This window comes from Centroberyx gerrardi, chromosome 24 (assembly GCF_048128805.1).
Source record: "Centroberyx gerrardi isolate f3 chromosome 24, fCenGer3.hap1.cur.20231027, whole genome shotgun sequence".
NCBI classification, from domain to species: Eukaryota; Metazoa; Chordata; class Actinopteri; order Beryciformes; family Berycidae; genus Centroberyx; species Centroberyx gerrardi.
In genome coordinates this window covers 20,818,666-20,832,229 of record NC_136020.1, presented here as the reverse complement: position 1 = coordinate 20,832,229, position 13,564 = coordinate 20,818,666, and the positions used below count along the sequence as shown (strand labels likewise).

Here is a 13,564-nt window from a genome sequence, read left to right as displayed (position 1 = left end):
TTTACCGTTGCCAAAAGGCCGTGTGCAGATCAAACGCTCCCGTAATGCCCTATATACTGGCCACAGGTTGGGGGGGTCTCGCCCGGCTGAGCCAGCCTGTGACCTCATGGCTGTATGAGGACCACAGAGGCTGCTGCAACCTGCGTGATCTCTCTGCAAATTGTATAACCGTGAAAAGTGAAGTGTACTGTGGCACTGACACTAGAAAGGCCAAGTCACAGTCAATTGACGACCGTCTTTTCAAAATGTCTCTCCATGACCTTTCCAAGACCCACTTCATATAAAAACCAGTGTTGTTTCAAAATGATGCAAGGAAATAGTATAGGGATGGGACAATATATCGAAATTCAGTATATCGCATTGCAAAAATGTAATGTAATGTAATGCAAATACATATTGTGGCGCAGAAAAATGAATGGTGATATTAGCTCCATGTTATTCTGCTGTAGTAATCACAAATGAGACGCTTGACCATCACAATTTCACAAGCTCTCCATCCAAATTATATTATCTATACTTTGTAATGACATTTTTGGCTGGACCGCAACAGCGGGGCCAGCCCTATAAACGCAAATGTCTGTCACTCACTGACTGACTGACTGACTGAGTGACTGATTGACTGAGTGACTGAGTGACTGACTGACTGACTGACTGACTGACTGACTGACTGACTGAGTGACTGACTGACTGACTGACTGACTGACTGACTGAGTGACTGACTGACTGACTGACTGACTGACTGACTGACTGACTGACTGACTGACTGAGTGACTGACTGACTGACTGAGTGATGAAGTTACACCATTGGTCGGCCGTGGCACGTGGCACATCATAGGATGAAAGAGCCAGAAATGTAAGTTTCATTTTCTCCGCCATCTTGTTTCTCCGCTGAGATCGGGAACTTGTTTCTCCCACACAGTAAGCAGGCTGACCAATATCATGCATGTAAGCTGAAGCTAACTGAAGCTAAAGTAGAATCTATACAATTATATCATATCGCCGTTTATTTCGATGCATATGTGTGAACTCAGTCAATGCCATCGCTAGAAAGATTTGTGGCTCAGAAATAAACAGAATTCTGCACAGTCAGACTTTGTTGTCACTGAACTTATTTATTACATCGTATTGGTTGTATCGGATCATGAACCCCATATCGCGTATCGAGTCGTATCGTGAGATCAGCATATCGTCCCATCCCTAAAATAGTAGTTATAACTAAATTTACCCCCTTCAGTTGACAGCCTGACGGCCTTCTCTTAGACGTCCATTAAAGTCCCCTGCTAGTCACAACACTGCCAGGGTCAGGGGTTTAATTCCTACTGGGGCCACCCATGTTCAACATCTATGCACTCCTGGTACTGTAAGGCATTTCAGTTAAAACGTCCACCAGAATGCAAGTAAATCCCTCACAGGGCGCTGCCGCTCAGAGTAAACATACAGAATATATGAGAAAGAGTAATGATTTCCATTTGGCATTTTATTGGCCCTTACATAAGCCTTGTACAGACACGAATGCAGAAAATAAGAAAAACCGACATGACTGGATTTTTCGAGAAAAAAAAAAAAAAAAGTGGAAAAATAATGAGAACATGGATGCTGGTTGTGGATAATGATGAGTCTAAATGCAAGGGCTAACCGCTCCAGAAAACATGTGTGCTCGCTCTGTTAAGCGGCCTGTAAAAGATGGAGCCAAGGGAGGGTACGGCAGCAAACCACCACCCAGCATCCCACCAGAACGGGCTTTTCATCCAGCCAGCTGCTTTCAAGGGTTCGTTTGGCCTGTCTGTCTATTTTTTATCAAAAACATCCCATCGTCAAACATTACAAACATTGAACACACAAATAGGGGGAATCCCACTGTAACAGTCTTGTGCTCTGATATAACATCAGAAATAATGATTGTTATTTGATATTCTGGTTTAAAATACTTTATAGTTCACACAGTCGCAGTCTGGTTACCAACCACACCTGCCCACAAAAAGAGCAAAAAAAAAAAATTTTAATGGTGTTTTAGTTTAGTTACATAGTGATAAAGCATATAAGCAAAGTGGTAAGCCTGGTTACCTCCGCCAAGGAGGTTATGTTTTCGGTGCCGTTTGTTTGTTTGTTTGTTTGTTTGTCTGTCAGCAGGATTACGGAAAAACTACTGGTCCGATTTTCATGAAACTTCGTGGAAGGGTGTAGCATGGGCCAAGGAAGAACCCATTAAATTTTGGAGCGGATCCGGATCCGCTCCATAATAGCACGAACCTAGAGGGTTCCAGACCTAGAATGCCCTTCTAGTTTTTAATCTGCATTTGTGTGATTCATTTTCCGGAAACCAATCTTGTTTTTGTTTTTTTTAAAGCGCACTATAAATACTGAAAAAAGACTTAAAAATACAGTGATAAAATATGATGATAAAAGCAGAAATAAGAGATGCAAGGTACATGGAAAATCCGAAGAACTTGTAAAACATCTCACCTCGAAAATAATGCTAACAATATCACAACAAACACAATCTTTAAGTCTAAGATGAATCTATCCAGTCTGATCTTGATCACTGATCTTGTGACCTATAGTTACCTCTACACCTCTACCCCCCCCTCCCCCTCCCCCTCCTTCCCAGGTGCCCCAGGGGCGCCAAGAAACCCCTGTAATCGTGTTGATGGTTAGTGATCTACCGCCGCTGCTGTGTAAGCCGTGAGTCAACACCACAGAGACCGCCAGCTTGACTCATAACACCAGCAATCATCCTCCTTGGCTAGAAACAACATACACTCACTCACACACACATTCACACACACAGACACACACAAAGCGCTGGCCCTTGTTAGCATGTGTTATGGTATGTGTTAGGATGTTTGCTGTCTGTCCCAGGCTCGGTCCGTTTGCTTTTGAAACCAGTTGTTGTGGTTTTTCCCCAGATGTTTCCCTGCAGCCGGCCGGGTCACGGTGAGCCACGCCGCGCCGATAAACAAAAAAAAAAAAAAAATGACTGAAAACTTGAAGGGAGGAGGAGAGAAGAGAAGTGAAGAGAGGGCAGGGTGACCTTTTAGTTCAGCGGAGGAAAGGTTATCGGTGACAGCTGGAGAGACAGAACTGGGCCAGGTGTGTGTCGACTCTCTCCTGCTGCTTTTCTCATTAGAAATATCACAGAGAGAGAGAGAGAGAGGGGGGGGGGAGAGAGGGAGAGAGAGAGAGAGGGGGAGAGAGACAGGGCATGATGGAAAAAAAAGGATGGAAAAAGGAGCATGGGAGAAAGAGAGAGGGTAAAGGTCGAAGGAAAATACCAGTAAGTGAGTGGAAGGGAGTGGAATAAGAGAGAGAGGTTCCAGTCAGGACAGAAAGAAAAAAGGAGGCCAGGGAAGGACTAAGACAGGAATGCTGGGAATGGGAAAGAGCAGGAAGACAGTGACAGGAGACGGAGCGGAAAAAAAAAAACAAAAAAAAAAAAACAGAGCGCTGGGAAGATTTGAAAAGGAGGGATTGAGAGAGAATAAAGGAGGGAGCGAAAAGGACGGTAAGAAAACAGAGGCAGACGGAGAGGCTTGCTGACAGACAGCTGAAGAGAGACAAATGGAGGGAATTTGAGGCAGAGGTGAAAGGCAAAATCTCCTTTAGTGTGTGTGTGTGTGTGTGTGTGTGTGTGTGTGTGTTATGTCTCAACCCGGGTCAAACAGTAACCTACTTAGAGCATCAGGTGGGTGGAGCTTACTGCATCAGGACAAGTCAGATAAGTCTGTCAGTCACTGAAATGTTTGTGAAATTGACTTTCAATTAGTCCAAACTTTGAACCTAGTGTGTGCATGTGTGTGTGTGTGTGTGCACTTGAGCACTCATGTATGTGTGTGTGTGTGTGTGTGTGTGTGTGTGTGTGCATGTATGTACAGTGGTAGCCATTAGAGAAGTCCCTCTTTCAAGTATTTCTCCTGCATTGATCCTGTATTAGTAAGCAATTCTTTCTTAATACCAAACTAATACATTGTAACACAAAACCAACTAGGCTCCAGTCCATTTCTTGCCACTTCTGACAGCTGAAACCTACATTTTCCAAACAGTTCCTCTCGGGGGGATGGAGCAAAAGTGCAAGCAGTCAGTCAGTCAGTTCAGCAAGTATGCAGTCAAAAGGTGGGACATCTTCTACATCTTCTACATCTGTATAGTTGCGTGTCTGTGTGTGTTTCAGCAACCTAGCAAGACTGTCCTGTAGTTGAAAAGTCCCAGATTTGAATCCTGCAACAGCCAGTTACAGTCGTACATCCTGCTAAAGTTTCCTTGAGCCCTGTATGATAGCATCAGCTAAAAGCATTAAATCAAATATGCAAGAAGTGTGTGTTTCAGTCCCGTCTGCGTGTGCCCTCTGCCTCTCTGTGTTTGCTTTTCTTCTTTTATGGCATCAGACAACAAACAAGTGATCCGTCCCTCTCTTGGATCATTTAGCAAGCCTACCTTTGAACTAGCAGAAGGCCCAGAGGGGGTGTGTGTGTGTGCATTATATGTGTGTCTGTGTGTGTGTGTGTGTGTGTGCTGGAGCCATACCAGCCTCTGCGTGAGAGCATGATAACTTTCTTACACACACACACAAACACACTTCCCTGCATCCAATCATTCCCAGTGCCGTGATGCTTGTGCACAAAGCAGAGCTGAAAAGATCAGAGAGAAACCTCAGAATATGATGAGACAATAACAGGGCATTGGGAGGCTTTGTTCGCTTTAATCTCAGTTGTTTGTCGCATTATTTGGCCTCAGGTAAGAGGGAGCAGGGTGCTGGAGAGTGTACGGAGGCCGTGATTCAACCAGAGGATGAAGCTGACCTCTGACCCTCCTGTGAATATTCAGTATGAGGGCAGAAGTTTTATCGTCCAACCGTTTAGTCAGAAAAGTGACATAAGTGGAAACATGGTACGTGCATTTTGGGATGTTCACTCCCCAAAAAAATGTATTTTCCTTTCCTTAAAACACCATGGTTGGGTCCCAGTGACTGGCATTTATTCATTTTGAAGAATCTGGAATTTGTGACTGACTTGAGTCACTTTCCATGTTTATTCTGGTCCATCCTTCCCACTTTTGAACCGTCCCTTCCTGCATTCCGACATCCCGTTTCAACCAAAATGCGTTGAATCACGGAAGCAAGTCGCCACCAAAATACCGTTTCCCTGTGACTTTGAACATCAATGGATTCTGGATGGTTTTTAATGGAAAGCTGCAATTTATTCCACTCCCAAGCGTCTAGTGCACAAGAATGAAACCTTACCCATCACGGACTTACGTACCTACAAAGGCTCAGGTTCACAGCGCTAGCTCGGGGCCTGTGTTCATGAGCTTCACCTTGTTATGCGGGGAGCCTTATTTCTCCTGGTGTTTTGGAGGGAACAGTGTGGCTGTACATCCAGAGGAGGGTATTTTTAACTGGTGTGGCTGTACTGTAAACACCAGCCGCTCTGTGTGTTCTCGCTCCAAGATTTAAACACCAGGGCCGACAGCAGACTCCCTGCGGCACGAATAGCAATGAAATACTGTGTGCAGGACAAAGAGAACAGGGAGAGGGAGACAAGGAGAGAGCATAGGAAAGCATAATATTTTCCCTAATATTTTCGACCAAGGGGTCAGGAAGGAGGTATGTGTTTGACACCAAGTCTCAATGGTGAGAGGGAATTTTGCAGTAGTGGACATACTAATGCAAAATCACTGCTGGTAAAAGTGCAAATTAGTGAGTTAATCACATCGGTGGTAGGTTTTAAAATTCAGGTATATGCAGATTTGATCCGATCTGATATTTTACATTTCATTGTCTCAATCAGATAATCTCATGGTTCAAAATCAGAAATCACTCTTGGACCAAACCAAGTGAACTGAGATTGAGTCTCATGTTAATACGTTACTTCTGATTGGCTGAGCTGACTCTTGACTCTCATGCCCTAAAATGCCACCGATGTTTCATGGACCAGCTCGAGCAGAACATGGAAGTCATGATGAAAACTGCAGGAACAAACAACAGAGGGACGCATCTTTTCGTTATGTGTGTCAGCTGGTTTCAACCCAAGGCAGTTTTCATGCCATCTCTCATGTCATTCTATACTGAAGCTGAAGAGGCTGCGGTTCCATTTTTCCTCTTAACAAACACAAAGGAAGGGGTTTTGTCATTTTGAATACCTGCAGGGACCAATCAGAGCTGAGCAACCGTCCCAGGCTCATAGCAGCGTCCTCCGCATTCAAAGATCACTCCCTCTCCCTGTGGGCCGGTAAAAGTGCAAATATAGTAACGCTGCTCCTCCTGCTTGTTAGTGTTCACACCTCCCTCGCGACGACAACTTCTCTTCCAGATATGGAGTCCGGCACACGGCTCGTCGGACCACCCATGACTAGGACGCGTTCAGGCATCCTCACCCCCCTCCCTCCCTCCCTCCTTACCCCCCCACCCCCACCCCCACCCCACCCACACCTCCCTCTGCTGGAACAAGTTGGCAGAGACCCCAGGTTCCTCTCCTGCAGACCCCTCTGTCTCTCTCACTCTATTCTCTGTTGTTTCGGCAGTGTCAGAGCCAAGAGAGAGAGAGAGAGTGAGAGAGAGAGAGAGAGAGAGAGAGAGAGAGAGAGAGAGAGAGAGCATTGACCGTTGGGGTGTTAGACAGAAGAACCATCGGGTCCTACACACACCATCACTGAAGCTTTTGATAGGCCAGTCTACAGCTGTTCAATTTTAAATTATGTTGAACTATGGTGGTTCTGATAATTGAACTTACTATAATTGAACAATAAAACTATCTGATGTTCAACTCAGATAGTCTCCAACTCAAAATCATCCTTCACATTGCTGGAGCTGCTCTTGCACTTAGACTAAGCTGTAATGATGCTAAAAGATGCAGATATATAGATTTTGAGTTACTGTAATGATGGTAATAGGTGCAAATCTTCATCTTTTAAACATCTTTAACATTATCCTTTAAATTGAGGGCTGAACATCAAAGTTGGGAATATCAATAGCCCCGTGCTCAGAGTATTGGCAATAATCACATTTATTCTGTGCATGTAAACGCAGCTATAGACTCTACAGTGTGAAAACCACCCAGACAGACAGAGAGAGTAAAAGAGAGAAAAGGGCAGAGAGCAATAAAAAGACAGAGATAGAAACACAGAGACAAGCAGAGAGAAGAAGAAAGAGAAGAAGAGAGAAGAAGAAAGACAAAAAAAAGACAACATCAGGCCCACCCAGAGAAAGAGAGAGAGAGAAAGGCAGAGAGAGGTTTGTTTACATTCTTGTCACTCACTCAAACTCACTGGACCCCGACATTATTCCCTGAGGCACTCCACCTCACTTTCTTACTATGAAACCCCCCCCTCCTCCTCCCATTGTTGCCTGGAGGCTTATCAGGGTGAAGGGTGGAGGGGAGGAGATGCACCAAACAAGAAAAATATGCAACAGCCTACATGCCCCTGATTAATCATCTCTCTCCTCAGAGTAAACACCAGAGAGAAAGAATCAACAGGATGTTTTTTCTTCTTGAAGTGGGTGAGTGTGTCTGGCACTCGTCTGCCCTTCCGACAAACACTTGTACACTTATTCACAAGGAGCAACATCTCAGGATAGCGTTACACCGGCAGCAGCCAACTAAAATAGCAGCCAGTTCAGGCGAGCAACAGTCACAGCTCATGTATACAATGACCTGCGTCACCGAGATAAACAGACACTGACCATATAAGACTCTATTCTGTTGACTGCAGGGAGGACTGACAGTAGAGACAGATAGCTTTGTGACTATCGGATTACAGTAAATACTTACAGTGGTATTGTAGAAATCCCCCTTGTCCTGCATTGTCCTGCATTCGTTCTACTAGTATACAACATTTTAGTTGAACCACATTTGTATTTTGCAGCACAAATCTCTGACTCAGAACAAAATAGTGACAAGACATTTTTGTGTAACGTCCAATGGCAAAACTTGAGTTTTCCAAGCATTTCTTCCAAAGCAAAACTGTGCAGCAAGCATGCAATAAAAAGTGGGATTTCTGCAAACTCTAAAATGATTGGTGGAGTCCTAAACGCTCTCACTGTCAGGTTGAAAACCAAAAAACAGACTCTAGCTTTTTACCTTGTTTTCTAACACCGACTCCAGAGTAACTCCAGGTGACAGTAGCTTAGAGGTTAGTGAAGCAGGCTTGTAGGTGTCAGTTCAAATCTGAGACCGGCAGGGCTAAACTGGATGGGATGCCCTTGAGCAAGGCACTTAATCCCCAATTGCTCCAGTGGAGCAGCAAGAAGCAGAAAACAGGTTGCAGCTCCCATGTGTGAGTGGGTGTTAACTGTATGAATGTAAAGCCAGGCGTTGGTGGAAAAAGATCACAGGCGCACAGTCAACTTTTCCAGCATGAATAAAGGTTAAACAAATCAACACCAATAATTCTCCAACACCGGAAGCTGCTCATGAGGGAGATTTAAAAAAAAAAAAAGGTGTGAAGCACTTTTCAGTTCCACCTCAAACATGGGCTCAAAACTACCCACTAAACAAGTCTGTCTCTCGCCTGTGTGATTTGGACACCTGCCAAAACTCTCGATGCACAAGATAATTTCCTATCAGTGGTGGTGAAGCTGACACTTCATTAAAGCCAAGTCAGCTCCGATAAGCACTTCATTCAAGCCCGTCATCCCGCGGTGCCAGAGGCGGTGAGTGATGTGAATTGTCAGGGGAGAGTGTTAGAGGAAGTGCAAACGTCTCGCCTGGTTCTCATCTCAGTCGTGGAAGAGGGGAAGAGGGAGTTCTTGACAGCCCAAACCATAGATGGATTAGACGGGGATGCCTCTGAAGAACGCAGGTGGTGCACAAAACCGCCGAAGGAACCCGAGGACTTGTGCTGCCGGCACCTGCTGATGCGTGTGAGAGCTGTGCACATATGTTGGCGTGGGAACATAGGTGCACATGTGTGAGGTAACACACACACACACAAGTGCAGACAACACTTTTTGGACACTCCTACGAAACTTGAGGGATTATCTGTTACACAATAAATACAGACTGTATTAATAATGCTGAGATTAGCCCCAACAGATTCTGAATGGTGTCCAGACTTAAGGTTGTTTTGGTGGTTTACTTTCGTCCTAAAACACCACACCCATCAGACATCTCAACTGCTTTGTGACTATTGGATTACAGTAAATATGTTCAATGGTACATACAGTGACATTGTGCAAGTTTCCATTCATGCATTTATCCTGCATCTATGCTGGATTAGTCAGAGGTGGTAGAAGTACACAAATTTCTTATTCAAGTAAAAGTGCAAATACTCATCTCAAAATGTACTCTGGTAAAAGTTGAAGTTCCATTTCAAATCCTTTACTCAAGTCAAAGTATAAAAGTACATGGCCTTAAATTTCAGTTGATCAGTTGATGATTTCTTGAGAGTAACGAGTCTGTTTTGAAAATCTAGTGAGCAGAAAGTATCGATTTTTCTTTTTAAATGTAGTGAGCAAAAGTAAAAAAGTCTGAAGTGAAAGAAAAACTTGAGTAAAGTACTTGAAAATCTTACTTAAGTACAATAACAAAGTATTTTTACTTTCTTCCCCCACCTCTGGGACCAGTACTGTAATCAGGTCCTCTTGCAGGTGGAGCCAAAGCACAGCAGTAGTTCAGAAAGCGCGCAGTAAGAAGTGGCACAACAGCTACATCTGTACCGTGTGGAGTCTCTAAATCCAAACACACTGTCGGGCCTTCAGCTCCGGGCTGAGCTGCAGATCGGATTTGAGTCGGCAGTGTTTGTCATAAGATTCACTTGGACTTCCTCCCTAGCTCAGTGCAAAACAACAACATTAGGCCTGGTGTCCTCCGCAAACACCACACCAAAGCAAAAACAAATCCCTTCTTCCTCTCCGCTTAGCTCTCATTCCTCTTATTTATTTTCCTCGCACTTCTTGCCTTTCATAATCATTCTGCAGGAATATTGCGGCACTATGACACCGATTCTTGCGCTCCTTCTTGCTTGGTGATCTAGGAATTCAATCTTATTCTGCAGTTGCTTGCTGTTCTGCATGACAGCATCAGTAAAATGACTAAAAGATAAATAGTCTACCATGGGTCAAATGGTATTTTCAAACTGTTTGTTTTAACCTACTTAGGGTGGAATTTGAGTGCCGGAAAGCTCGGACAATCACAGGAAATATCCAAAAGCCAGTTTAGTGTACATTTCTGTTACTGACATGATCTGAACTGCTGTGACACGGTAAAACCCCACCCGCCAGGTACTCCATGTGGGTTAAAACAAACGTTAATAATTGTTTGCAACTCATTTTTAACCCAAATTTGGCAAACACGACCCAGGGTGAGGTGTGTGTACCCCTTTGTTTAAGCTAGGGCGAACAAGTCAACGCAAGCTCGTGCTATATACGGGAGGTTGCATGTGCACAAACAGGCATGCCGTCACGCACTGCACACACACACACACACATATACACACAATCCCCTGTTTGATCCCCTTCAATAATAGGACAAACGAGCAGTGTCAGATAAAGGACAGAGTGAGGAGAGTAATGACAGCGTTTACTCCACCTTTTCTTCTTTTTTAACCCTGGAGAGTGAAGCTGTAACGGGACTGCACAACACAATTAGGCAGACTAATTACCCCCTCCATACCACCCATTCCTCACCCACACCGACAGGCTGGGGCAAGCAAGACGTGTCTGCCTGCCTCCGACCTTCCCAAAGACAGGGAGTACAGCGTGTTACGTTGCTATTTACACTGCGGGCGTTCAGCTGATGCTCTTATCCGCAGCGACTCTGATTAAGCGCAACTTTAGAGTAAAGCTTCAATTCCTAGATCACTAAGATTACAAGCAACCAGTAGAGAGCAGAGAGAGGGTCAGATCCACGGCACCCAGACTGCTTTCCAGTGAGAAAATAAAATAAGAAATAAGTGCTAAAAGAGAGTGGCAGAAGTCCTTTTTTTTTGATGAGAGCAAATTAGAGCGAGTTGAGGAGGAAGATGCTTGATGGGATGAGTTTCCAGCCAATGATGGAAGACCAGACACAAGTGAAGTCAACTTTGTCTTTCGTCAGACCGAAAAACAAACTCTCAAAGCCACTTCTGACGGTGCGAGCAGAGAGCTTTTTAAGAGCCCAGTTGTGTTAACAAGCTGAAGGGCAGGCCGAAGTTGCCGGTTCAGCAGCAGGTTAATGATGAAACACACTTCCCCCTCGTAGCCGCCCCGCAGGCGGTTTGGACTCAGTCACGGACACGCTGTGAGGATTTAGAGGCAGGGGAGCGCCGACCCCCGGCTTTGATGTCTCCTGCCCGCGTTCCCCTGAGGTCACGAGGAAAATCAGCAGCCTTGTTCGGTATCAGGAGAACGGGGTCAGGGAGTCTTTTCTTTTTTTTTTTTTGTTTTCCTTCCGCAAGTTTTGTAACGGTAGAAAGAGGCAGCGAGCCATGAGGGGGGGGCGGGGAGGGGAGGGGGAGGGGGAAGGGGGCGAGATCAACCGGCCAAACAGGAAAGTTTCAGTTTGCGCTCTGACAGCTCTGGATGTGGGACGGCCCCGGACGCTGCTGAAACTATTCGGCGGGGAGTTTTGAAAACTCCTTCCTCCTCGGGACGGACGGACGGACCCCGCCTTCTCCTGCTCCAGAATCCAAGCCAAACACTTCTACAAAAAGGAGAGAACTTGGCACGGGGCTGAGTTTAGTATGGGGAACTACTTAACGGCGATCCGTGTGCGTCTATCAAACCCGTTTGCAGAGTGCAGGTTTTTGCCGCCGTTGGGGGGGCTTGAGAATAAGCTTTGGGGAGCGAGGGGGCGAAGCACCGGCAATCTATCTGAAACGCTACTCCATGCGTGGGGTGGAAAGAAAGAGGGAAAAAGAGGTGGGAGGTGGTATTCAGAGCATGTTCCCCTAATCACTGGGGCTTCTCAGGTAGCACCCATTACCACTGCACTGGTTTTCTTCCCCATTGAGAAGCAGACACGCTTCACTTCCCAGATAGGGATCTTAACAGACTCGGTTAAATACGTCAACACTCAAAAAACCCACTCACACTACCTGCCATGACACTAACACACACTCACACACACTCATCAGTGATAAGTAAAGTATGAGGTAACACAGCGGCATAGATGCGAAAATAGATGATCTTCTCCTCCGCCGCATTACTCATCTGACTTCCCCATTTAGCCGGTGACCAGAAACCAGCGACATCATCCCTCCGTAGCCTACATGACTCATCACAACGCTCCTCAGACCGCTGTTTCCATACTAGCACCTGCTAAAACCAAGAGGACGAGAGAGAAAGAGGGAAAGAGAGGAAGACAGAGAGAGAGAGAGAGAGAGAGAGAGAGAGAGAGAGAGTCTAAGAGAGAAGACACAAGCCTGCCTCTGTTTGCCCTCTCACATCCCGAACAGCCAGCCAGTACAGCCACCTGTGGAGCTTCGCTATGCTGCCTGCACACACACACGCACACATGCACACACACACACACACACACACACACACACACACACAAACCCCTATAAAAAGAGGCACAGCAAGCATCTATCCGTCTCCGTCTCCACCAACCTTGCAGATCTTGCTCTCCTCTGTCTCGGCTCTGGTCTTTCCTTCGGGCGCCCTCCTCTCCTGCTGGTACTCGGACTTGATTGACAGCTGGCAGGAGAGCCCCGGGGCGCCCCCCCCCTCGCCCCCCCTCAGCTCCTGCGGCCGGGCCATGTAGCCCTGCGAGGCGGCCGTCCTGACCGGGTTGGGGATGGGGAGAGCGGTGTGCACCGGCTTGGAGCCCACGGCGGAGGGCTGCCTGAGCTTGGAGGCGACCCCGACCACCGGCATGCTACGTCCCGGTCAGTCCCGCCCCCCCAAAACAACCAGAAAAATAATAATGAGGGAGTGGGAGAGAGGTCCAAAACTGCCGTGAGGAAGAGGCAAAACAAGAGCCCGGCGTCTCCTCCTGATGTCTGGCAAGGAAAAAGAAAGGAAAGGCTACAAAAAAAAAAAAAAAACCCAGAGCGGTTGCCTCTCAGACAGAGAGGAAAGCAACGGCGCTCATTCTGTAGCCCACAGCAAGCAGGACTCACAGAAACTGAGAAGGCTTCTCCTTCTTCTGCCCGTTCACTCCCTCCCTCCCCTCTCTCTCTCTCTCTCTCTCTCTCTCTCCCTCCTCCTTCTCCTCCCACCAGCAACACTCCTCCCTCTCTCTCTTGCTCTCTCTCTTTCTCTCTCGCTGTCAGAAGTCTACTACAAAGCCAAACAGTTCTTGGGGGCGTGAACTCCTCTGGAAGGTATAACCGCCACTCGGCAAAAACCGTGATTACAAAGACCTGGCTAAGAGTGTGTGTGTGTGCGTGCGCTTGTGTGTGTGTGTGTGAGAGAGAGAGAGAGAGAGAGAGAGAGAGTGTGTGTGTATATGTGTGTGAGTGTGTGTGTGTGTCCTTCGCTCTGGAGCAAAGCACAGCGGCACGTTGCTCCCCAACAACTGTCAAAACAGCTCTCTCTCTCTCTCTCTCTCTCTTGCTCTACCACTCTCTCTTTCTGTCTCTCCACCTCTCTCTCTCTCTCTCTGACTCTCTCTCTCTGTCTCATTCTCTCTCTCTCTCTCTCTCTCTCTCG

The 13,564-nt window shown here is 46.3% G+C and overlaps 1 protein-coding gene across 2 annotated transcripts in view; it reads right to left on the bottom strand.

Moving 5' to 3' along the window:
* nav3 (neuron navigator 3) overlaps window positions 1-13,072 on the bottom strand; it is a 232,785-nt gene extending 219,713 nt beyond the window's left edge. For both annotated transcript variants that reach the window (XM_078282062.1, XM_078282063.1), the window contains exon 1: window positions 12,521-13,072. In XM_078282062.1, coding sequence (XP_078138188.1) covers window positions 12,521-12,787 — 267 coding nt within the window. In that variant the 5' untranslated portion in view covers window positions 12,788-13,072. The remainder of the gene's footprint in view (window positions 1-12,520) is intronic.
* Window positions 13,073-13,564: the final 492 nt, after the last annotated feature.